Raw genomic sequence first — 27,520 nt, forward strand, 5'->3', positions numbered from 1 at the left:
ATTTTGCAATTTTTCAAGATTTTTATCACTTTTTGGGACATTTGTATATCTATATATAATAACAAATAAAATACATATATTATATTTTTTTCTATTTCTGTTTAAAAAAAAAATGATTTTGGATAGGTGAAAGGAGTTTCCGAAACCCTCAGGAGTCATTGAATGCCCATTGCTTCACTTCACCTTTTTTTTTACTTCAGTGTATTTTGCCAAAATTAATATAACCAGACCTTTGCTGGAATTTCAGGGAAATTAAAACTTTCAAATTCACCCATTCCTAATTACTTTCACTAGGAGACATTGGGGGTTATTTATGAAAGTGAACTCCACTTTGCACTACAAGTGCAAAGTGCACTTGAAATTGCTCTAAAAGTGCACTTGGAAGTGCAGTCGCTGTAGATCCGAGGGGGACATGCAAGGAAAATAAAAAAACAGAATTTTAGCTTTCACATGATTGGATGATAAAATCAGCAGAGCTTCCCCTCATTTCAGATCTTCCCCTCAGATTTACAGTGACTGCACTTCCAAGTGCACTTTCAGTGCAATTTCAAGTGCACTTGTAGTGCAAAGTGGATTTGCCTTTCGTAAATAACCCCCATTGCGCTTTCTTTAGATGCAAATGACCAAGAAGATGGAAATACCTTACCTTTGGTATTCCACTAAACAAACTGGTTACACTCCCATTTAACCTTTTTTTACTGCCTGACTTTTTTCAGTAATTTTGTACATCAAAAATTATGTAGGAAAAGTGTAACAAAAGAAAGCAGTCACCCATAGGTGTGCGCAGCCTATTGCATTAGGGTATGCACCCCAAATGTATTAAAACATGGACGGTGTTAGTAGAGCAGTGGATTTGTCAGTAGGGCAGAGGTTGGTGTCAGTAAGGCAATGGACGTTATTAGTAGTTTTTTATTTTTATTATTTTATTTTTATTTGATTTTTACCATTTGTTTAGGAGCCCTGTTGGAGGGCTTTGGTGAAATATCAGCAGGGGGAATCTGCACCACACGGTGTAATTAAAGAGTGCCCAGGCACACCCGACACACCTCCTGCGCACGCCTATGCAGTCACCTATTTTATTGTCAGTCTAGAATGTAGCTATGCTTTGTCCAGGCATAGCTGTTTATCTGCTGCAGCAATGTAAAATGCCTGGCACTTCTGATTATGGATATCATGTCTCTTTCTCTCTCTTTCTCCCACAATACAGCACTGGGTGTATACGTAGCCAATCACATGTGGGGAAGTCCTTAGCTTTGTGTAACGTTTCTTTACTGTTTTTTTTTCTTCCCTGTGGCTGTTGAGCAAAAGAAGTTATTTATAACCATGGGGGAATGTATGCTTTTCACCCTACCAGGGATGCTTCCAACTAGTAATTACATTAAAATGATTCTAAACTTTTTTTATATATAATAATAATAATAATAATAATAATAGTAATAATAATAATAATGTTATACTCACCTGCTCTGTGTGATGGTTTTGCGGAGAAGCCCCGATCCTCCACTTCTGGGGTCCCCCACCAGTGCTTCTGACTCCTCCTCTTTGACGAGTGCCACCATAGCAAGCTGATTCCTATTATTCCCCTTTTGCAGGCTCAATCCCAGGCCACACTGCCTGCATTCATAGACACAGACAGCGGGGCTCGCCCCCACCCCAGCCCCCTGCTCCCTCCTCAGGGGATGTGATGGACAGCAGCAGAAGACAATGGCTCCCACTGCTATTAATCTGCCTTGTGGGGAGAGAGAGAGTGAAGAGAGCCGCTACTCTCGGGCACAGCGCTGGATCATAATCAGGCTTAGGTAAGTATAAGAGGGGCTGGGGGGGGGGGTGCCTGGACACAAAAAGTTTTTTACTCTAATGCAGGGAGTGCATTAAGGTAAAAAATACCTTAAGGCTTTAGAACCTTTTAGATCTACATCCTTACAATATTTTCTCAGTGTTCACATTAAACATTTCTATCACTAGGAGCTTTGAGGATTGTTTTCTCTACAGTGCCAGCAGTTACAAAATGAATTGAGAGATTGTCCTAAAGCTGATTTGGTGCCTGTTAAGAATATGCAAATATTTGAATATCCATAGCTTGGCTATAGGTTCACTTTAAGTCCTTGTTTGGCCTCACACTGTAGTACAAGTTTTATAGTCCAATGGTTACTGTAACAAAAATTTTGTAAGATTATCCCAAACACAACTGTCACTTACCTGGTCAGAGGCCGAAGTGCCGAGAGGGCTCCCCTTGCGGCTAAGTGCAGTACACCCCTGAAGATGGTACAGAAGGTGTATTGCCCAAAGAAGCACAGGTTGCCAGATGGGTACAGGAGAGTAGAGCCGGTGGTCACCTGAAGTATATTGGATGATGCAGGATACACAGCTGGGCCAAAGTCTCTAGGGATCCTCAGTACACTTGGCAACGATGGTTGCAGAAGACGGTAGTAAAAGCCAGGCCGTGGGTCAAACACTGTGGATCCGATAGGAGGAATCGGTAGGTAGCAGAAATAGGGTCAAGCCAAGGTCAAATACAGGAAGGCCAGCCAGGAACAGGTAATGGTAGAAAAGTCTGTGATGCAAGCCGGGACCAAACACTGGAGACAGCAGCAAAGTCAGTAAAGCAAGCCAGGGGGTCAAACCAGGTGAACAGATCAGACAGGTCAGGAGTAAGCTGGGTCACAACAGGAAATCCAAATAGAATATGCACAGAGGCTCAGGAACACGGGAAGGCTGACAACAATCCAGCAATGTGATGGGCTCAGCAGCAGTCTTATATAGGCCAGTAAGTGGCCGAATCTGTCACATTGTGCACCTATTGTGCATGCGTGTTTGCCAATTAGTGTCGTCGCACATTCGCGCCATTGTGAAGCCCGCTCATGCAGTGAAACCACAATCAGATTTCAGACTGTTGCCATACTACATATTATAAATGTATCTACAATCTCATCTTTTGTGTGTGTTTGCATGGTATATTATTGCTTTTGTGAATGAAGGTTTTTGAAGCTTGTGTTACTAAACCCAGGACCTTGCATTCACTATATCTGGTCTCCCACAGTACACAGAACATGGAAATGCAATTATTTTAGTAAATATAAACTGCTAAATACCTTTTCTCATCAGCAGTATATAGCATGTGCAGACTGGCTCCAAAGGCTCTGTCTTATCAAGAGATGGTTAGGGGACTGTTGTGGGTTTAGTAACTAATTTATGCAACGCAAATCAGCACAAACAACTTACAAAGAAAATTAAACACTAGTATTTTCTTTCAACCTTTTGTATCACATCATCTTCAAGGAATTCTTTTTTCATATAAATCAAAGTCTAAACATTAAAAGAAACAAGCTTCCAAGTTTATGATATGACTTTGTTTTTAACAAGCTTGAAACTCCCAGGAGTTACAATTTTTATTCCGCTGAAATGCTCATTATTAATCATAAAAAAGACTGTGGGGATTATTTACTAAAACTGGAGTGTGCTAAATATGGTGCAGCACTGCAAAGAAACCAATCAGCTTCCAGGTTTTATTGGCAAAGCTTAACTGAACAAGTGAAAGTTAGAAGCTGATTGGCTACCATGCACAGCTGCACCAGATTCTGAGTGCACCAGTTTTAGTAAATCTCACCCTGTGTATGGATACCTCTGATTCTATCTATTATATGTGTACTTTTCTCTTCTTTTGACACACATGATTAGGCAATGCTCACACCGAGTAACAGCATACTGGAATTCTTGAATACATAAATGACTGGAGTGGCCTGCTTTTGTATGAGCAAGTAAGTTAAGTATGCCTGTAGCCTAGGAACCGCTCCAAACAAAAGCAGCCTCCTATTCAGACAGAGCGATGGCAGTATGGTAGAGGGGGACATGTAAATCACATGTATAAGTATGCAGGATCTGACACGTAAACAGATCATACGTGTGTCTATATGTATTTCTGACCATTACTGTATCAGATATTAAATAGGAAAGTTGCTGGGAGTACTGCATTGGACTTTTCACAATGTGAATTCCTCTGATCTGTAGATAACACTGTGGAGGACTGGCCGGTTGTGAAAGAGATTAGACAGAGTTGTACACAGGCAGAGCATGTTTGGTTACTCTGGTTTCTAGGTGTACAGGTGAGGCACTGTACTCCGCTGTCACCCTGAGTACAAAGAGGGAAGGAAGAAAGGAATAATAAAAGTAAGTCATTTTATTTTTCTGAATGATTATACGTTTTTGCTTCTTTACCTAACTAAACCTAACTCTCATCATAAACCACTAATATTTAATAAAAATGCTTTTACAACCTTGTTTGTCAGATAGTAAACTGTTTAGTCATCTAGCAGTACTTACATGATGATTAGACACAATCATTTTCTCTACAATAATGTGTATATACTTGAACTGAGGTATATTGATGTTTATTAATTCTCATATGTCAAATTCTGAGTATTACTTTTCATTTTTGGGATGAGAGGGAATCATTTATTTATTACAGGTATTTATAAAGCACTATGAATTGTTGTACATTCACATCAGTTCTGCCCTCAAGGAACTTATAATACAGGATTTATATAGCGCCAACAGTTTGCGCAGCGCTTTACAACGTGAGGGCAGACAGTTCAGTTACAATACAATTCAATACAGTAGGAATCAGAGAGCCCTGTTTGATAGAGCTTACAATCTAGGAGACAATCTAAGCTTACAACCTAAGGTCCCTATCTCACATACATTAGGGTGAATTTAGACAAGAGTCAACTAACCTACCAGCATGTATTGGAGCGTGAGAGGAAACCGGAGTACCTGGAGGGAGAATATGCAAAATGAACGCATGTAGTGTCCTGGTTGGGGATTCAGGGAACAGAGGACCCCAGTGCTGTAAGGCAGGAGGGGCTAACTACTAAGCCACGGTGCTGCCCACAGATATGGATTCCTAAAGTTATGTTGTTTTCAGTAAAGACAATTTTAAATGACTCTTGTTAAAATAATGGTGAGAACACTTTAAGACTTAGTACAAACAGTAATGGTTAGCCAGGTATGCCTGGTGAAAGACATACAAGTATTATATTAAATGTAACAGCGCAAAAATGGTCCATAAAGCCTACATGCTGCAAACTTGTTCATTTTAAGGTTATTGAAACTGACAAGGGGGCATTCATGTGAGGAAAAGCGGATTTAACCTCCGCATGGGGAGAGCTGTGAAAATAGGAAATAAACTCCCACAGAAACTTGTTCTAGATTGTTTAAAAAAGCTGTATGTGCTTTAAACTGCATAGAATATAACTGGCTATTAATATTTTACGTAATAGCACCATAGATTGTAGATTCAGGGAATATTTGAGTAGCTTAGGGGATCAGGAAAACATTTTTTTTCTATGCTGGAGCAATTCAAACCAGAATTCAGACACAAAATTATTCTATCTATCTATCTATCTATCTATCTATCTATCTATCTATCTATCTATCTATCTATCTATCTATCTATCTATCTGTCCACACGATCGGATTGTTGGGTAACAGAGCGTCAGACTTTTGTCTGAAGGGCGTGTGCCAGGAACTTGTCTTGCATACAAACGGTACACAATTGTCAGCCAACAAACACGAACGTAGTGAGGTATTACGTGGAATTTCAGCTCTTGAGTGCAATCCTTTAAGCACCTTCTGCTAATGTCGTGTTTGGTAAGCATTGATTCCGAGCATGCGTGTTTTTACTTCGGACTCTTGTGTGACGGACTTGTGTACAGACGATACGAAAATCTGACAACAGACCGATGTCCACCAAAAATTTACTAGCTTGGACAACAATTGTCTGATGGAGCGTACTAACGGTCGGATTTTAGGCAAACAGTCCATCATCACACAATTCCCTGCCGAAAATCCAATGATGTGTAGGAGGCTTTAAGCTGACCATACATTATACAATTTTCTTGTACAACTTTCCTTCATATTTACCAAAACCATATAATATGAGGTCATACCTAAACACTTTCAATTTGTATGCGGTCATGCAGCCCCTTGCACTACATAGTTAAAGGTAAATCTAAAGAAAATGAAACAAAAAAATAATATGGTGTATGGCCAGTTTATGTATGTTTAGGGTTCTGTGGAGGCAGTTTTTCAATTAGTTTTTTTTCTCTATTAGGCTCCTCTTACATTAGCACGTCTCCAAAGCTGCATAATTTCCAGTGCGACTTTGGAGCGCAACTGTGATGGAACATTAGGTGCAACTTTGATCTGACTTTACATTCTCTGGACCAAAGTCACATCATAAGTCAGACCAAAGAAGTGCAGGAAACTTTTCTGAAGTTGCAGCGACTTGTGTAGTGTCAGTAGGAATCGCTCTCATAGACATACATTGAATTTTACATGTCCTGCGTCTTGGGGTCTCACAAGTCGGATCCCACGTCGCACAAGTGTGAAAGGAGCCTTAGTTGAACTCTGCTGACATGTATCTTTTTTTAATCTGACTATTTATATAATACAAATAAGTATTGCTGAGTGTGATAAATTTAAAATGGTCTTCAGCTTTGGGTCTTTTTTTGCAATTCAACTATGCTCTATCAGTAGCACAGCCCATGGTACAATGTTACAGCATGAGTACCACAAACATGTATTTAGAGCTTATTATACTGACCTTTACTCTTATGCTGCGTACACACGAGCGGACTTTTCGACCGGACTGGTCCTACGGTCTATCCGACGGACTTTCGGCGGACTTCCGACGGACTTTCCGAACAAACGGTACGATGGATTCGTACGTGATGACGTACGACCTGACTAAAATAAGGAAGTTGATAGCCAGTAGCCAATAGCTGCCCTAGCGTCGGTTTTTGTCTGTCAGACTAGCATACAGACGAGCAGACTTTTTGATAGGAACTAGGTCCGGTGGAGTTCTGACGTAAAGATTTGAAACATGTTCCAAATCTAAAGTCCGTCAGATTTTCGACCGAAAAAGTCAGCTGCAGGTCCGATGAAGCCCACACACGGTCGAATTGTCCGCCAGACTCGGTCCGTCGGACCAGTCCGGTCGAAAAAGTCCGCTCGTGTGTATGCGGCATTAATCCATATGGTAGGATCTGTGTTCATTTACTTGTAGCGCCAACCTTCGTCGGAGCTGCTTGAGTTCTCTTTTGCTTTAACTCTTCAGCCAGGCACACAGTTTTTTCCACAGCCAAGCACACACTTAGGCTACTTTCTTAGGTAATCAGTCTAGGGGTTTTGGTTAATTTTGATGTTTTATTTGAGAACTTGCATAAGGAGGGGAATATAGTGGGATACTCCAGATTCAACTAATTACAGGGAGGACAACTTCTTCAACTTGACTGCGGAATTCCATTTTGCAGTAACATTCACTCTTGAGCAAGTCCTCTTTGAGAAGGATAGACGATTTCTCTTCAGGACAGTAGCCAGTGTTCCCTTTCTACTGTACCCAGTAGCTGACTTTCCTAGCACAGAGGAGTAGCCTACAAAAGAACAGGCCCCTAGATCTTTGGTCTGTGCTCACAGGAGTCGCAAACAGATCCTCTCCTGTACGGCTTCCCTCAGTCAGGTCTTCAGAACACATGGGTCAGCTCTCCAGCTTCCAAGCCTCCGGCCTGAGGCCGCATTGCAGCAGGTGCTGAGGAGGGCAAGACGCCCCCTTCTCAACTGGACTCTCCTCTTCAGGCAAAACCCACTTCCTGTGTCTCTTCACTGAATATAAATACCCCTTCCCAGCATGCATAGAGGCCCCTATGCCTGAAATTGGCTGGGATGGCATCCATATTTCTGATACTGATCTGCATGAGTCACTCCTAGGTTTGCCATCCATCCGGAATTCACCCGGACAGGGTTTTGAATCATGTTTTCAGCTTTCAGACTGCCTGAAACCTGGACACATTTTTCAGACTGGACTGTGGCTCCAAGTAACCAAGTACCACAAAGGTCAAGTGCATAGGTATGCACACAGGTCGGGTGTGCCTGGGCTCACCCAAATCTTCAGGGTTGCCAACTGTCTGGAGGGCTAACTGCAGTTGTCTAAGCTGAGTGTCTGTGCCACTCGATCTCACACTGTCCAAAGCCAGTACAGTTCTACCCCCACCCTGCACGGACATGAGAGGAGGGAGGGCTCATTCTGCTCCTCCTACTCCCACCCCTACCCCTCTGTGTCTGAAATTTGAAACCCAGCAGTTAGTAAGCCTGAGCCTCCATCCTTGGGTGAGTGAGCTCATCATCCACTGTCTGAGACTGAAGTCTCCCTCTTCTCTCTCTTCTCTCTCCTACCTCTGAGAGAGTGAGTACACTAAGGTAAGGGGGACTCAGATGTAAAGGGTGCTCTGCAGACTCTGATGTAAGAGGGGCTTTAGGAACCCTGATTTAAGGGGGAACTCTGTAAGTTGTAAGTTTGGGCTTTGATGAGCAGAAACCCCCTAAATCAGATTTCCTCTTAACACCAGAGTCCACAGCGTCCCCCCTTAAAAAAAAATTGTGCCGCTAAAGTGTTCAGGTTTGGTTTGAAGAAAAAGTAGCAACCCTAGTCACTCCTGTCCACCCAGCAATTTCCAAAACTTCCTGGATACAGATGAGTCCAGTAACACTTGTTAAACAAACAGGACTCACCCTGTCTTTCTCACCAATTCAGTCTCCCTGTTAGGCAGGAAAACTAGTATATTTGACCTTAGTTTCCTTTTAAGCAGGAGACCATGCTATTCTAACTATATACATCCTAGCAACCTACCTAGGAGGGTGCTACATACTGCCTGTGTTTTATTTATTGTTTATATGTGTTTTTATGCCTACCTATTTATGTATTATTGTCTGCCTGTTTCAAGGTGGTAGGGCATTATGAGTTAAAGGCCTTAAAGCTGCAGTGAATTACATATGTGTAACAGTAGAAATGCTTTTTTGCGTAATCAGAATAATTGGGTAAAGCTGTATAACAATAACTCTGCAGATGATGAAGCTAAAATTACATTGCTATATTCTCCTTTTAGGTAGAACTCAAGAGAAATGTCAAAAGACACTTCTGTGCAGCTCATCCCTTACCAGGAAAGGTAATGCTTGTTTGGTTTATAATTAAAATACACGTAGCCATAAAGTCAGTCAGTCCATCCAAAACTCAAGTTTCCGTTTTTGGTAGATGCTTTAGAGCAGCCGTTCTCAATCTTTTTTACATTGGGAAACCCTTGAGATAATTTTTAGGTCTTAGGGAGTCCCTTCTAAAATTAATTCATTGGGGGTCAGTGGGAAGAATGGAACTTACATTGGTGGTCAGTGGAAACAATGCTCCCTTTCAGACAACAAAAAAAGATCACTGGTGTTATGCCAAATGCCAAGTGCTCATGGACCAGAAACTACAGTATGTAGGCACCATCAGATGGGAGGTCAGCCAGTCACAGCTCAAGGGACCCCTAGAAGCTTCTTGAGGAACCCTCAAGGTCTGCGCTCTGTTTGAGAATGGCTATATACTTATTAGCCCATTATTGAGATATCTGCTATTACATTCCTGGAACTGGACACTTCCTGTGGCCTTTATAGGGGCTCCCACTCTGTTAGAACTGTATTCTTTTTTACTTTATATTAAGCAGAATACAACAAAAGGTGATGGGCTAGAAAAATGTCAGCATGGACCCCCAAAACTTTACGGATAAATAGGAATTATTGCACAAAAATATCTATAACTCATAACTAAATACATAACTCATAACTAAAATACCAGGTAAAGCAAGTGGAAAATAAACTAAAATACATTTCATACCGCGCTCAAAAGAACATATAGTGCAATGAATAAACATATGACAAGTTTATGAATAATAATGTCCATAAAACCACCACCAGAATCTTCAATCCAAGTAAAAAATAGGGAAGAATTCTTAATTGCTGTGTGAAGTAAGTGCTGTCTTCCACCGGTATTTAGGCAAATATCCTACTCACCAGACCTACCTGACACCCATTACAGGTAGTCAGACATGCATAGATATCAATATGGATATATCCTCTGGTGTAATACGACCCCCAACACAGTATTCACCAATGATGAGTAACATAAATCAAAGTGAGAAGAAAGGACCCCTCATGGTGTAGTATATAACAGATTTAATCCATAAAAAGGTAGCACTTACAGTTTAAAAAACCTTGATCAGCCCAATAAAACAAACAGGCACGCCGATTGCATTGCACCTGCGATCCAGGATGATGGCGGAAGTGACATATCATGCACTAACAGACCCAATGTGGTTCATCAGCAATGTCTGACATCATCAGGGGTCATGTGATTTTGACGTCAGACGTTGCTGATGAAACGCGTCGGATCAGTTAGTACGTGGTACGTCACTTCCGCCATCATCCTGGAGCGCAGGTGGAACGTAATTGGCATGTCTGTTTGTTTTATTGGGCTGATCGAGGTTTTTAACTACTTCAATACAGGGCACTTACACCCCCTTCCTGCCCAAGCCAATTTTCAGCTTTCAGCTCTGTTGCTGTTTAAATGACAATTGCGCGGTCATGCTATACTGTACCCACTGTATTTTGTTCCCACAAATAGAGATTTCTTTTGGTGGTATTTGATCACCTCTGCGTTTTTTATTTTTTGCTAAACAAATAAAAAAAGACGTAAAATTTTGGAAAAAAAAAAGTTTTTCTTTTGTTTCTGAGCACTGAGAAGGCGGCACTGATGAGGTGGCACCAATGAGGTGGCACTGATGGGCACTGACAATGGGCACTGATAGGCGCCACTGATGGGCACTGGTAGGCGGCACTGATGGGTGGCACTGATATGCAGCTTTGATGGGCATTAATAGGCGGCACTGATGGGCACTCATGAATGGCACTGGTGGGCACTGAAAGGCTGCACTGATGGGTACTTATGGGTGGCACTGATAGGCGGCACTGCTGGGCACTGATTAGCACTGATAGGCGGCACTGCTGGGCACTGATGGGCACTGATACGTGGCACTGATGGGCACTGATATGTGGCACTCATAGATGGCATTGTTAGGCATCACTGATGGCACTGGCAGGCATTGGGGATGGGCACTGATTGGCAGCTGCCTGGGCACTGATTGGCATTTCCCTGGTGGTCTAGGGTGCAATACCTGGTGGTCCAGTGTGGTGGCCATCCCTGGTGTTCTGGTGGCATCGTGGTGGTCCTGGGCGGGCATCCGAGGGTGGGCTGCGCTGATAAACAATCAGCACAGACCTCGCCTGTCAGGAGAGCAGCCGATCGGCTCTTCTCTACTCGTGTCTGTCAAACGCAAGTGAGGAAAAGCTGATCAACGGCTCTTCCTGTTTACATGTTCGGACACGGCTGATCACATGGTAAAAGAGCCTCCGTCAGAGTTGTGTAGCGAGATCGGTGTAGTGGTGTGTCAGACTGACACACCGCACCACCGATCGCAACAATGCGCACCCCCACGGACGCACGTGAGCGGTCGTTCTGGAGGGCCATCATATGACATTTTACGGCCGGCGGGCGGGAAGTGGTTAAACTGTAAGTGCTTCATTTTTATGGATTAAAATCTCTTATATACTACACCATGACGGGTCCTTTCTTCTCTCTTTGATTTAAGTTGCTCATCATTGGTGAATACCGTGTTGGGAGTCATATGACACCGGAGCATATATCCCTATTAATATGTATCCTTGTCTGACTACCTGTAATGGGTGTCATGTCGGTCTGGTGAGTAGAATGTTTGCCTAAATACCGGTGGAAGACGGCACTTACTTCACACAGCAATTAAGAATTCTTCGCTATTTTTCATTGAAGATTCTGGTGGTAGTTTTATGGACATTACTATTCATTCATTTTTCATGTGTTTATTCATTGCACTATATGTTGTTTGAGCGTGGTATGAAATGTATTTAGTTTCCTTTCACATTTAGACTTTGGTCTCACTATGAGCTGCTCTACATATAGTTATTTATTTATTACATTTACTACTTTGTTGTTGGTTCAGGGTGCGTGGCTTATAGGCTTACAACCAATATATTTTTTCAAGTAAAGCAATATGATTTTTCCCCAAACAGTGACCAGCCACAGTCAGAGATGAACATATCATGCCTATAGATACCTTTAATCCGCCAATATTGTGCTTTCCAATACTTTTCGGCTATGTGAGGCTTGATCTACAACACATTTCTCCACACATGGAGAACAAATAAAGTCAGCACAGACAACTGGCAGATGCTCATTTTATGGTTTAATGTATTTGATTTTAAAAAAAACACACACACAGGCCAATGTGGCGTTTGAACAATCATATTGTCTGTCAATCATTTGTTACCAAAGCAAATATCAATTGATACTGAAAATTTGTGGTGACCTATTTGTATCCTGACTATTGCTGATTCTTACAGTATTCTGTCTATGTAGAGGCATCGTGAGAATAGTAGATCTGCACACCTGACGCTAGTCTAAAATAGGCTCCTATACAGCATACAAAGAAGAAGGATTTTTGGGTGTCTGGGACTCGAGATAACTGTTATTGCAGTGCTGCTCAAACAGGAAAACTCACATTGCGCTTTTAAATTGAATTAATAAGCTATTCGCTAGAGTGACTCAAACTGACTCCCTCGCCCAATGAGAATTTAAACGAACTCTACTCTTACTTCCTTGAAGTAAGCAGAAAGTTTCAGGAGCTAATACAAAAAGTAAATCAATGTTATATTATAACTAAAAATTAAATATTGGGGCTTTGTATTGTAAGATTCACAATTTGTAGTTGCTATAAACCACATGTCCTCTATTAGAACTTAGAAGTTTTTTGGGTTTTTTTCTCTATAAGGGCTGGTTCACACCACAAAAACGCACTCCAGATCCGTTCCCGATGCATTTCTGCATGTACGTTTATAACATGTTTTTGACGCGTTCCAGTGCATTTTTTATGTGTTTTTGATGCATTTCTGGATGCATTCCAGATGCTTTTTTTTTTCTTGTTTTGTTTTTTTTTTTTTTTTACTGTACTGGGGTCCGATGCATTCTGATGCATTTCAGTGCATTCCTGTGCATTTTTTGCTGCGTTTTACAGCGTTCCAGTACAGTCCAGTATAGGAAAAATGCAACATGTTCTACTTTTTTTTTCTGGAATTGGAACACCCTGAAACTGACTGTACTGGTGTAAACTTTGTCATTGGAAACCATTTAACCTACTTTCCATGCATTTTTAATGCAGAAAAAAAAAACGCACTGGACTGCATGTGGTGTGAACTGGCCCTTAGCTATGATTTCTAAATCTCAAACACTATTATATATATATATATATATATATATATATATATATATATATATATATATATATATATATATATTTATTTATTGATATATATATATATATATATACAGTATATAGAGCAAGCAAGCAAGCAAAATCCATTCAATGACTCTTCCCTTCTACACATGTCTGAGGAGTCTCAAGGAAGATTGAAGACTACAGTTGATGTGCTACCAGTTGTTCCTCAGTCCTTTGGGTGATCTATTTTTAAGAGTTGCCCTATCAAGTTGTTTTTTTCGTGATCTCTTTTGAACAGTCATAGTCACTATGGGGCTGATTTACTGAAGGCAGAAAGTCAGTTTACTTTGCAAGGAAAACTCCACCAGACCTTAATGAATGTGGTGAAATTTCATTTAACAAAGAATATCCAATCCCAAGAAAAAAAAAAACAATATTTCTACTTGCAAATGATTGGATGATGGAAGTCAACAGAGCTTTACCTCAGTCACTAAGCAAAGGGACAATTCACTTGCAAAATGAACAGCCTATTTGTCTTTAGTAAATCAACCCTTATATGTCTCCATATACTGTCTTTAGTGTGGCTTATACTAGGAAGGTGGTACTTCTGCATATCTAGGCAGACACTATTTTATTATGGAAATTATGGAAAAGTTTTTTATTGTAGCAAATAATATTCTATACCTACACAATAAGTTCAACATGAAGGAGCAATAGAAAGATCTCTCTAAATGACAATAGGCCTAATGTTTAAACCTGAGGCAAAAGTGGAGCTTAATACCAAATCAACCAGTTGGTTATCTCTGTCACTTCTCTCTGTGGGCTGCAGTAGTACTAAGTACCAGGTCCCCATCTGTCCAACCATTATGTATCTGGTAAGATAATTGTTGGCAGTGCACCACAGGATACCTGGTCAGAAAATGTTTCATGTAATAGAAAAGATTGTTAAATGTTTATTTTTAAACCAGGCATAGCTTCAGTGTACCAGTCTACCCTGATGTTTAAAGAAGCCTGCTATATCCATTATATTGGCAAACCCTAGGTCAATAAAGCCAAAATACAGCATGCATGACCTAATTTCAATACACCGGTGGAAACAGGCTCTACTGGCAACAATGAATTTGACAATAAATGATAAGACTTACTACACAGCAGCTACATAAAAACTGGAAAAACTAGAGTTTTAGGGAAACTCTACAGATATATAGGCAGAACTAACCTTCAAGACTAGTTGTAAAGACACATAGCATGTAATATAACTGACACACTGAATAAACATTACCCAATTTTAGCTACAAATTATTTTGACCTAAACTTCTCTAATTGGTAGTACTGAAGATGCGATATAACATGAACAACATGGAGAACTTGTATGTGATAAAAGTCTGTGGAATTGGTTTTACAAGTTTCGAAGCATATTCCAAAGTTTCTGCAATCATTCATACCTTCCCATGTTTTTTGTGTTTTTTTAATTAACATTATTTTTTTATTCAGGGGACAGTCCTTCCTGCCTACCATCCATGGATTTAGAATGGAGTCACTGGAAGACAGGTTTTCCAACCAGGAGAAGACAACCACCATACTCCTAGAGCAGGCCTTCAAGATTAAAGAGGATGTTTCCATGTTGAGAGGCAACCGCGGCACCCAGTGGGACTTGATGGCTCAGCGACTGCTTGAAAATCACATGCAGATCGTCACACAAATAGTTAAACAGCTTAGTAAAGACATTGAGGTACACAATTGAATAAGTACAAATGTTGTAAATGTGGCAATCATAACCCCCTATTCACAGCAATAGAGTACGGCTTCCACTATTGTGAACCATCCAAATGTGGCCACACTCAGGAAGTTATGGCTGGTTGTGCAACAGGCCCTTTTTGTGTGTGTTTTAAACAGGCTTTTGTATAACAAAAAAACAGGTGTCTTTGAATGTCTGTTAAATACCCTTCTTATGCTGATAGAACAGAGGTGAATTATGATAACCATTCAATTTATTGTATTATCTCTTAAGCACGTGTGTGTCAGGTAAACAGGGATCAGTCAGCAGTTTGGCTGTTCTGCTCCAAATATTAGGATCCTTGTGGGAAGGCCACCTTTTGCTTATTCTATAGGGGCATTAGACTCTAAATAAAGTCAAAATGCAGCATGATTTTAAGGAAAAAGATCTTGCATTTCGAGCCTATCTGAGACCAGTTAGTGATATATTAGTGATGTGTTTGCCATGTTTTCACACTGCATTCTGATAACATTTAATAGAGGATTATAGAACCTACAGACATATGCACATTTGTTGGGGTCCTCTGATTATTTCAAAGAGCACTCACTATACAGATGGGAGAGTATTTGTAATCCAATACCCAAAAGTTAGGGTGCCTATGGCTACTATCAAAGAGTCAAGCAACTAATTAGAGAAAGATAAAGATCCATTGCAACTGAAGAAGAGCCTATGACTGATCTTACAGGGTCACAAATCTGATTTGGCTGCAATTACAGGGCCCACTTATATAATACCTGAGCTACTTTGATCTTTTTTGGGTATCCTGTGCCCCCAATCCTCTTCTAGAACTGAATTCAGAAATAAATGTTAAAAAGACCAAAGTTCTTTCTCCCCACTATACACTAAGAATCCAAACCTAAAATAAAAATGTTAGCCTGCCACACTACTTAAGAGGTCATTCTGCACCACCCCAAGAGGTGGAGTGCTACACTTCAAAATCAAAAGCAAGACAAAAAATCTGTATAGAAGCCCCTAGAGGCACCTAAATGTCCCTAGTTAATTTCATAGAGTCACCCTCATAGTTTATCAATCTCTATTCATAGAGTACATGTGACAGTCTCTTCAGTTTTGCCTCCCTTGTTGGTATAGAGAGGGACAACAGAATAAAAAGAGGTTTTGAGAAACAAGAGTCCAAAGTACACTCTGTTGTTGATTTTCAATAACTTAGTGCCAGCTTTTGTTTTTTCTTTTATGTATTTCTGTTTAATTTGTTCTTTAACACATACTCACATAATAAATTGCCCGTTATTGACTAAAGCGTATATATTGTTTCATATTGATTGCCTTAGTTCTAATTTCTGGCATAATAATTTGTAATGACTACGAATGGATGTCACATTGTGATATATGTATAATGGCTAAGAAGAAAAGCATTCATAACAAGAAAACAATAGAATAATTTATAACTAGACCAAGTTAAATCAAGTTGTTAGTACAAGGAAAACATATGTCCAAGTGTGTCAGGGGAGTTAAAGAGAAAACCCTTACTTCCAACCAGAGGACAAAATATTAGTTAGTCAGCCGGTTGTGATCATTTGCCATTGTCAGTAGAATGATTTCAGGTTTTCTTGTGCTGTTGTAGGTTTTGGAAAATGAGATCAGAGCCAGAGACACAGTAAGCACAGGAACAAGCTTTGCCGTGCAGAACCTGGATAGGAAACATCTATCTGGAATTGGTGATCTACGTGGCCGTGTAGCCAGGTTAGTTCTATGATTTTACTTTGTATCGGCATGGAATAAGGTGGAATATAATGTTTGAAGAATGTTTTTTCCAGAATGTCTTTCATGGAGTCCGTTAACATTGAATGGATTCCTAATCTTTAAGGACAGCTTACTGACTGGAATGGTGAAAAGCTAACGTGGAACCATTATCCAAAAAGGGCCAGAATACATACTCTACCTGGTAACTACAGGCCAGTCAGCCTAACATCAATAGTTTGTAAACTACTGGAGGGGATGAGAAGGGACTATATCAGAGAATTTTATGATGAAAATAGTATCATTGTTAGTTACCAGCATGGATTTATGAATGATCGCTCTTGCCAGACCAATCTATTAACATTTTATGAGGAAGTGAGCTGTAATCTGGATAGAGAAAGGCTTGTGGGTGTAGTGTACCTAGATTACGCCAAAGCACTTGACCTGATACCCCATAAACCCTTCAATTACACAATGAGGTCTCTTGGCATTGACGACAGTGTATGTACCTGGTTAGATAACTGGTTACATAAGTGTGACCAAAGGGTGTTGATAAATAGTATATCTTCCGAATGATCTGGAGTTGTGAGTGGGGTGCCCCAGGGCTCTGTCCTGGGACAAATTCTGTTTAACTTGTTCATAAATTATATAGAGATTGGTTTAAATCATTCAATCTCAGTGTTTTCTGGTGATATGCAGTTTTCACAACAGGATTCTGAGAGCCCTTTCACACCCAGCCATGGGGGGCGTCGGCGGTTAAAGCAGCGCTATTTTTAGCGTTGCTTTACCATCGTTTTAGCGGCACTATTCGGCCAATAGCGGGGCGGTTTTAACCCCCCACTAGCGGCCAAAAAGGGGTTAAATCCGCCCGCAAAACGCTGCCGGAGCAGCGTTTTGCCGGCAGTATCACAGCGTTGCCCCATTGATTTCAATAGGGAGCAGTGGTGGAGGAGCGGTGAGTTCACCGCTCCTTCACTGCTCCAAAGAAGCTGCTGGCAGGACTTTTGTGACGCCCTGCAAGCGCACCGCTCCAGTGTGAAAGCCCTCTGGTTGTCACACTGGAGTGAAAGGAGCCGCTTTTTTCAGGCGTTATACAGGCATTATTTTTAGCGCTGTAGCACCTTAAAAACGCTGGCAGTGTGAAAGGGGTCTGAAACTTTACAAGAAGACCTAGATAAAATAGGGGTGGGCAAACAAATAGCAAATGAGGTTCAATGTTAGAAAAAGGTAGAGTAATGCACTTGGGGGCTACAAATATGAAAGCAAGCTACATGCTAGGGGAAGAATTTCTGGGGGAATCCAGGATCAAAAAGAATCTGGGGGTCCTTGTAGATGACAGACTCAGCAATAGCCTGCAATGCCAAGCTGCAGCAAACAAGGCCAGCAGACTATTAGCATACACTAAAAAGGGTTTTTATTAAAGAGATAAATCAATAATTCTACAACTTTACAAAACTCTGATTCAACCACATTTTAAGTATGCTATCCAGTTCTGGTTACAAGTCCATAGGCAGGATATGGTGAAACTGGAGGGAGTCCAGAGAAGGGCAACAAAACTAATAAAGGGGGTGGAGGACCTCAGTTATGGGGAAAGACTACATACATTAGGTGTATTTTCCCTGGAAAGGAGACACTTAAGAGGAGATATGATCACAATATATAAATATCTAAATGGTGATTTTAGCATAAGGAGGAAACTATTCAGTCTTAGGTCGCTCAAGAGGACGCGCGGTCACTCGCTAAAGCTGGACGAGAAGAGGTTTAAAGAGGGTTCTTTACTGTTAGAATGGTAAGGATGTGGTACTCCCTTCCACGATTGGTGGTGTCAGTGGGAAATGTTGATAATTTAAAAAAACTTTTAGATGGGCATCTTAGCAAACACAATATACAGGGATATGGGAAGTGGTAGAGACATAAATACATACACACCCACACACAGGCTGAACTGGATGGATTGGTGTCTTTATTCAACCTTACCAACTACGCAACAATGTAACTATGTAGGCCAAAAGTACACAAATATTGGAAAATTTGAAAAATTACACAAATGTTGCTTCAGATAAGAGCTGGCTCTTTGTAGGCCTGCCTATAAATAATTTAGACTTCTTTATGGCTGATCAGGAAAGGGGGATATAGAATATAGTCTCTGCATTTTCATATTAACCACATGCCGACCAGGCCATAGCCGAAAGATGGCTACAGCGCGGTTGGCTTGTTCTGGGAGGGCGTTTATGGACGTCCTCTAGAAATCGCGCTCCCCATGCACACGGAAGTATCCATGATCGCCTGGTTCACGGGAACCGGCTCAACACGGATCGCGGTAAAGGGCCAATGACAGCAGCCCTTTACCACATGATCGCTCCCTCCAATGGGGGAGCGATCACAATGTCAACAAACTGGGGTCATGCAGAGGTCCATCTCTCTTCTCTCCTCACACCGATACAGCGTGAGAGGAGAGAAGAGAGATCGAGTGCCAAACAGTGAGTGTAACTGATTTGCAGAGTACAACAGTGCCCAGCAGTGCCATACAGTGCCACACAAGTTCCACTACAGTGCTAATCTGTGCCCTACAGTGCCACCAGTGCCACTACACTACCCATCAGTGCCACTATAGTACCCATCTGTGCCACGAGTGCCACTACACTACCCATCAGTGCCACTACAGTACCCATCTGTGCCACCAGTGCCACTACAGTACCCATCAGTGCCACTACAGTACCCATTAGTGCCACTACAGTGTTCATCAGTGCCACTACAGTGCTGATCTGTGCCATCAATGCCACTACAGTGCACATCAGTGCCACCAGTGCCCATCACTGCCACCTCTGCCACATCAGTGCCCATCGGTGCCACCAGTGCCACGTCAGTGCTCCATCAGTGCCACACCAGTGACCAGTGCCACTACAGTGCTCATCTGTGCCACCAGTGCCACATCAGTGTCACCAGTGCCCATCAGTGCCACCTGTGCCACTACAGTGCCCAGTGCCACTACAGTGCTCATCAGTGCCACATTAGTGCCAATATAGTGCTCATTTGTGCCATCAGTACAATATCAGCGTCACTAGAGTGCTCATCTGCACCACTACAGCACTCATCAGGGCCACTAGAGCTCTCATCAGTGCCACTACAGTACCCAATAGTGCACATCAGTGCCCATAAGTGAGTTCTCATCAGTGCCACCATATCAGTGAATCCTCATCGGCGCCCATCAGTGCTGCCTTATCAGTGCACATCAATGCCAGATAATCAGTGCATCCTTATGCCCCGTACACACGGTCGGATTTTCCGATGGACAATGTCCGATCGGAGCGTGTTGTCGGAAATTCCGACCGTGTGTGGGCGCTATCGGACCTTTTCCATCGGATTTTCCGACACACAAAGTTGGACAGCAGGAGATAAAATTTTCCGACAACAAAATCCGATCGCGTCAATTCCGACCGTGTGTGGCCTGTTCCGACGCACAAAGTGCCACGCATGCTCAGAAGAAATTCCGACACGGGACAGCTCGTTCTGGTAAACTTAGCGTTCGTAATGGATACAGCACTTTCGTCACGCTGCAATGTTAAAAATGGTTTAATACAGCGCACTCTCTTCTTCTTTATAATGTGACAAGAATTAAGTCGTTTTGCTGCTCATATTCACACACACTTTTTACAAAGTTTTATTTGTGTTTTTTTAGTGGGATTCCCTCAATATATTGTTATTAGTTGTCACATCTGACAGTTTTATATTTTTTTTATTTTTTTTTTTTGGATTTTCAGCCTTTTTTTTTCTTTAATGTTTGGATTTTTTCCAAGGCTGATCTTTGTTCAATGTTATTTTTATTTTTACTCCAGAATATTTTTGTGTGTGTTTTGTGTGTCAAGTTACCCCAACACCATTGATATCTTTTATTATTTAATCTCCAGGAGATTGTTTGGTGTTGGTGTCCCTTGTTCCTTTTTACATTGTATATTTGAAATGTACCTGAATCCTCACAAACCAACTGTCATTTTTTTTTTCACATAGGAGAGTATAATTCAAAACAAAAATACTTTATTAAGGGATCAGAACCAAACAAAGAGGAAGGCAACACTGGATCAACAGGAGAAATTAGCAAAGCCTGGGACCCCCACGGCAGACATCAATTCTTCAACATCAAAATTGGTGGCCTGAGGAGTCCATATGTAAGGGAGGGCAATCTGGTCCAGAATTCGCAGAGATCCGGATAATAGCAGATGACATCTGTGTCCCCAGGCTGTGGTACCACAAGAGGCTGCATCTTTTGGCCAACCAGACTGAACCCAGGGCAATCACTGTCTGGTCTTCCTTCCACGCTTCCTTCCGGGCTGTGGCTGTGCAGTTGGAGATGTGGCAAGAGGAGGAGTAGGACCTGGAGGAGGAGGAGGAGGACTGGGAGGACCTGGAGGAGGACTGGGAGGACCTGGAGGAGAGGGAGGAGGAGGACCTGCAGGAGGAGGAGGAGGACCATCCCAAAGCTGTGTGTGAGGTGTAATTTGGCCCCTCATACCTTTCTCCAGAGCCTCTGATATGAGGGCCTCACACATGGCTTTTTGGCCCTCCTCCATCCTCTGCATTTTATATGCTATGAATGCAGCAATGTTCTCCTGCATGATGTGGGGTGCTCCCAGGACCTCTGTAGCCCTCCAAAAGAATGCTATAGCCGCCTCCTCTAGGGTACTCGTCCTACTGCCACTTTCTGTTTTCAGGTGTGGTGGAGGGACCTTGATATCAGCCAGCCGGCTCGGCCCGGCCACCTCCTGGCTGAGACTTCCCTGTGTATGAAAAAGGGACATGGTTGTAATGTTTTGCATCATCAATCACAATCCTAAATTAGTACTCCCAACTAACATCTAGTTAACATCATTGATTGGACAAGCAGAAATATTTAGAGGAATGCTATACCTGGCTCAATCTGGGCTCCTCCACATATGGCCTGGAAGGCCCAGGTTGGGCGTCAGAAGCCTCAGCCAGGGGGGAAGGAAGCGTGGAAGGAAGACTGGAGAGGGATGGCCTGGGTTCAGTCTGGCCTGCCAGAAAGTGCAGCCTGTCGTAGTACAACATCCTGGGGACATAGATGTCATCTGCTGCTCCAGATCTCTGTGAATCCAGGACTTTCTTGCGCTCCCTCAGATATGTGCTCCTCAGGCCACCAATGAAAATCTTTAAATAAGTGATGTCTGCCGTGGGGATCACCTGCTTCACAATTTCACACAATTGCTCCAGTGCTGCCTTCCTCTTTGCTTGGTTCTTGAAATGGGGGTGGGTAATCTCCCACAGACAGGGCAGCTCACTTAGCATATCTATGAATACTGACATGAAGTCATTATCTTTCATTAAGATATCCATGTTCACTGCAAGACACAACACAAGACAAAGCCTAATGTCAGACAAAACTCTCCTAATCTTGTTACAATATAGGCCTCAATCTAGAAGCAGTATAGGCACAAGTTTGTCTCTTACCTTAGTTCTTACGATCGGCGCGTCCAATGCTCCTTCCTCCGCTCACTGATCGTACGTAATACGCACGCGTGTTCCGCTTTATACACACTGCGCATGCGTGTAACTCCGCCCACCCCTGACGTTCTTTCTAGTCTATTCCCCGCCCCTTTTCGTTTGGCGCAGTGGGTGAAGAGCACATGGCGGAGTTACAGCAGGTGCGTGCTAATTCTAGCAACGAGGAGGAGGAAAGCCCGGATCCAGGCACATCCCGATCCAGAAGGAGACGTTTTAAGGCCACAAATATGTCGTTTGGGGAGATGTTGGAGATGGTCGACATCATGAAGAATTCCGACTATGACGGAAAATATGGGCCTTACCCCAACCCCAACATCCGAAAGGCCAAGATCATGGCGAAAGTGGTCAGGAGTCTTGAGAGGAATTTCGGGGTACGACGATCGAAAGATCAGCTCAGGAAGCGGTGGTCGGACCTGAAGTTGAGAGAGCCAGAGCAGTACCGAAAGATCCGGAGAGTGCTGCAAAAAAGTAAGTAGTTGTGCTGTGTTCCTATTCTTTCTGTCTTTATTCGTTCTGCTCCATATGCTTTTAGTAATTGTAACGTTTCAAAAGGTCAACTTTAATGTTCATAGGCCCATTATTCGTTCGTATCAAACATTTTTCTTTCGGCCTCTAGAACACCATTGCATTTTCACACATTTTTGGGGGCCTACTTGGATGCCAAATATTTGTTTGTGTAGATGGGTTTGTTACTAGAATGAAATGCCAACTAGATTGTGTGTAAGGAGAGGACACTGAGCAGCTGTTTTCACATCTGGACACTGGAGCACTAGTGTGGGACCCCAGAACACCCTTTTTATTAGGGGGGCCACACAGGTGCTCCAGTATATACTATAGGGGGGGCTACATCTGTGAAGCTTGTACCAAACAGGTAAAGTATTGCAGCTTGACAAAGGGAAATAAAAAATATACATCTTGGAACTCAGCTAAAATAGACAATTGTACCCCACTTCCAAGCAATGTTTCCTATTTCTAGTTCTGCCATCAAATATCTGTGTGCTAATTATACCATTTTTGTTTTACATAGGGGAGAAAAGACTCGGACACCCCTCATCCGAGGAGACCAGAGACCCCTCCCACCTCTGGAAGAAGGGGAAATACCAACCCAAGAAGCTGAGCAGGAGGAAGAAGAAGATGTGGTGAAGATTGGCACCACAACAGGTGAGTGTCTGCGACCACAGACTCAGGTAAAAGAGATGGAAGGTGGCAGATTTTTGAGACCTTTTTTTTTGTTCTTTATCTCTTTTTAGGTGATCGTGATCCAGAACACTTTACATCTGAAAGTGCCCAGATACTCATCGGGGAGATCATGGGGTGTAATCTCCAATTGCAAAACATCCAGCAACAAATCACTGATGTTATTAAAAAAAATAATAACATCATTGATGTTTTGGGGCGAATTTAAACCCCACAAAATCACCTGTTTTATGTTACTAAAATTTTTACAATGTTTAGAAAAGCCAAATTTGGAGGATGCACACAGTGTGCCAACATGTGCTATCTGCCATCACGGGAGATCAATGGACGCGTTTTGGGGGTGCAACCCCTTCCTCAATTATAAAGTCGCATTGAGGAAGGGCTTGCTCCCCCAAAACACGTCCCTTGATCCCCCCTGATGGCAGATAGCACATGTTGACATTCGTAAATTGGTGTGCATCTTCCAAATTTGGCTTTTCCAGGGGTGATTTCCCCCCATCTGAACGCTATATCAAACACAGTTCCTAAATACTCATGTCTGATATAGCCTTCAGGTTTTACCATATGTGAACTTTGTAAGTTCAAGTTTTTTGGCTTTCTTGTTGGTTTTACACAGGCCTGTTTTATCTGAAATGGATATTTCGATTTTTGATAATGCTACTGCAAACATTGTTATACAACAAACAAGTTGGTTTGTTTTAAAAACCTTTCGTAAATGCACATGTGATTGTGCAGCTATAAAAAAGTGCCTTACTCAAGAATGTGTGGATTATTGTCTCAACACTACAACACTTTTGGGGTGATGTAATTGCTGTTTTATGCACAAATGGGGGTTATTTCCTAAGGGCAATTACACTTTGCACTACAAGTGCAGGTTCAGTGCAGTTGCAAGTGCACTTGTAGTGAAATGTGTTTTGGCATTTAGGAAGTACCAGCCAAAACTATTTTTTATAAGGTTACCCAATCACGACATTTTCTGCACTCAAAACATTTCTGTCAGGGTCAGCTAAAACAAACACAAGCAGTAAATGTCCACCAAGAATTTCTTTTGTTTGTTTTTTATTTGAAAAAGGTGTCACAGATTCTCTGGCATATTGATAGCCCCCCTACCCGCAAAGAACTCCAGGTAGCGTAACCGGACATCACGGGCATTCAGGGAGGGCAAGCCAGGACGGCCACTTTCAAGCGTCGTCAGTGTTGATGGATTTGGGATTCCGGCCTCAGGCCCAACTGAGCCAGCATAGTTGGCTGAATGTTTTCTTAAAAAATTATGGAGAACACAGCAGGCAAGTATTATATGGTTCAGTTTATTCTCCGCCATATGGATGGGTGTCAGAAATAATCGGAACCGGCTGGCCAGGATTCCAAATGTGTTCTCCACCACTCTTCGGACTCTGGCCAGCCGGTAATTAAAAACCCTCTGTTCCGGGGTGAGGGTCCTCATCGGGAATGGCCGCATCAGGTGGTCCTCCAGCGCAAATGCTTCATCAGCAACGAACACAAATGGGAGACCTTCAACATTGTCCTCTGGAGGTGGCAAGTCCAAGCTGCCATTCTGGAGACGCCTGTAGAACTCCGTCTGGGCGATCACTCCACCATCGGACATCCGGCCATTCTTCCCCACGTCCACATACAAGAACTCATAATTAGCCGACACCACCGCCAACATCACTATACTATTAAACCCCTTGTAATTATAATAGTACGACCCGAGTTGGGTGGTGGGACGATGTGGACGTGTTTCCCATCAATTGCCCCTCCGCAGTTAGGAAAGTCCCACCGCTGGGCAAAGTGGGAGGCCACAGTCTGCCATTCCTGTGGCGTGGAAGGAAACTGTTGAGGAAAAAACAATAAACATTACTATTTTTTCACAGAAACATGGCAAGCAGATTATACATAAACATTATGGGGCAACCTCCAGATAGCATTTACTAAGGGGAATTTAACAAGGCCAAAGTATAAGGTACACCTATCATATTCCCCCTCCCCCCTCTCATGGGCCATTTCTAACATTATAGGGGGGGGGAACTCTTGGACAGGTAACCCTCTTCACTTCATTGAGAGATGAATGCCTAAATACAGGGTATTACTTGGAACAGCCCCTCCTTAGTTACACTATTAGCAGACCACTGGACAGGTAAGAAGTGTCTGAATACAAAGATATAAATACACATTGTACACATTTGAGGACATTTGGACATTCTGCTATTACCTATCAAGATAATAATAGGATACAAAAGCTTTAAACAGTTCCATTGGAAAGTATACAGGCAGGCCCTTGCACTACATGCTTTGGGGAATTCATCCATAAATCTGACCAGTAAAGAGATGGGTATAGTGTGTATAGGTTTGGCAAAGTCAGCAGATAGATGATTGAGGATAGAGAATTGGGATCAGCTGACTTAGCAGTTGGGGGGAGGGAGGGTTACCAAAAATTTGTGCACACCACAAAAAAAGCCTCTGGCACTCTGCCTGAATTTAAAGCTAAAATAACATTAACAAACATTTTAGGGGGTGTTTGGGGTAAAGCACTACTATAGAGCTGATAAAATACATTGTTAAGTGACTACATGAGGTGAATATAGGGCAGGAGACACCATGCTAGAGAGGTTATTAAAGGGCAAATATGTATGAAGGACATAAAATAATAATTACATAAAAATCCAGCATGCATGAGAACAAAGGGGACATTCACAGCATATTACAATCATGGTCATTAGGGAATGAGGAAAGAAATACAATATATTAGCAAACATTCAATACAATAAAATGTGATATAAAAGGAAAAAAATCTTACCTTCATATACTCCTTCTGCAGGACCTGTATGATGGCAGAACAGGTCTCTGGGATGATGATACCCAGAGCCTGGGGGGAGATGCCTGTCGAGAACTTCAAGTCCTGCAGACTTCTCCCTGTGGCCAAATACCGCAAGGTAGCGACCAACCTCTGCTCCGGAGTGATGGCTTGCCTCATGCAGGTATCCTGCCTGCTGATATAGGGGGTCAGCGAAGCCAACAAACGGTGAAATACGGGGTCCGTCATCCTGAGAAAGTTCCTGAAATCATCAGGATTATTCTCACGGATCTCACGGAGCAAAGGCATATGAGAGAACTGGTCACGCTGAAGCAACCAATTCTTGGTCCATGAACTCCTCCCCACCCTGTTCATGGACTGGACTTGTGTCAAGGTCAGGACCCCAACACCAAGCCCCTGCACAGCACGAACTCTACAAGGAGTACGCATACGAAACATGGCTAGAAAACGGTCGGCTGCTCAGAACGAAGTAACAGAACGCACTGAAGAACAGCAAGGCCTGTGAAGAGCGACCTGAAAAACAGCAACGAGCAGGCAAGATCACACAGAAAACTCTGATACGAACTGACTGCACGCACTGAAGAGCAGATACAAACCCACAAGCACAAACTGAACGGCAGAAAACGATCTGAAAGCCACGAGTCTGAAAAAGCGCGAATCGTCTCTCACCAAACTTTTACTAACACGAGATTAGCAAAAGGAGCCCAAAGGGTGCCGCGCTTGGTTCTGAACCGGCCTTTTCTAGTCTCGTCGTACGTGGTGTACGTCACCGCGTTCTTGGCGATCGGAAATTCCGACAACTTTGTGCGACCGTGTGTAGGCAAAACAAGTTTGAGCCAACATCCGTCGGAAAAAATCCTAGGATTTTGTTGTCAGAATGTCCGAACAAAGTCCGACCGTGTGTACGGGGCATTAGTGTGGTGCATTAATGTACATCAGTGCACCTTCACAAGTTTCCATCAGTGCACCCTCATCAGTGCCACCACAGTGCTCATCTGTGCCACCAGTGCCACATCTGTGTCACCAGTGCCCATCAGTGCCACCTGTGCCACTACAGTGCCACGTCAGTACTCCATCAGTGCCACATCAGTGCTCCATCAGTGCCACTACAGTGCCCAGTGCCACTACAGTGCTCATCAGTGCCACATTAGTGCCAATACAGTGCTCATTTGTGCCATCAGTACAACATCAGCGTCACTAGAGTGCTCATCTGCACCACTACAGGGCTCATCAGTGCCACTAGAGCTCTCTTCAGTGCCACTACTACCCAATAGTGCACATCAGTGCCCATAAGTGAGTTCTCATCAGTGCCACCATATCAGTGGATCCTCATCAGCGCCCATC

The 27,520-nt window shown here is 42.5% G+C and overlaps 1 protein-coding gene across 1 annotated transcript in view; it reads left to right on the forward strand.

Moving 5' to 3' along the window:
• Positions 1-3,771: 3,771 nt before the first annotated feature.
• Positions 3,772-27,520, forward strand: part of FAM81B (family with sequence similarity 81 member B) — an 89,739-nt gene continuing 65,990 nt past the window's right edge. The window contains exons 1-4 of the mRNA XM_073624526.1: positions 3,772-4,167; positions 8,940-8,999; positions 14,667-14,904; positions 16,532-16,650. Coding sequence (XP_073480627.1) covers positions 8,956-8,999; positions 14,667-14,904; positions 16,532-16,650 — 401 coding nt within the window. The 5' untranslated portion in view covers positions 3,772-4,167; positions 8,940-8,955. The remainder of the gene's footprint in view (positions 4,168-8,939; positions 9,000-14,666; positions 14,905-16,531; positions 16,651-27,520) is intronic.

The sequence above is a fragment of the Aquarana catesbeiana genome, linkage group LG01 (assembly GCF_042186555.1).
Source record: "Aquarana catesbeiana isolate 2022-GZ linkage group LG01, ASM4218655v1, whole genome shotgun sequence".
Taxonomy (NCBI): domain Eukaryota; kingdom Metazoa; phylum Chordata; class Amphibia; order Anura; family Ranidae; genus Aquarana; species Aquarana catesbeiana.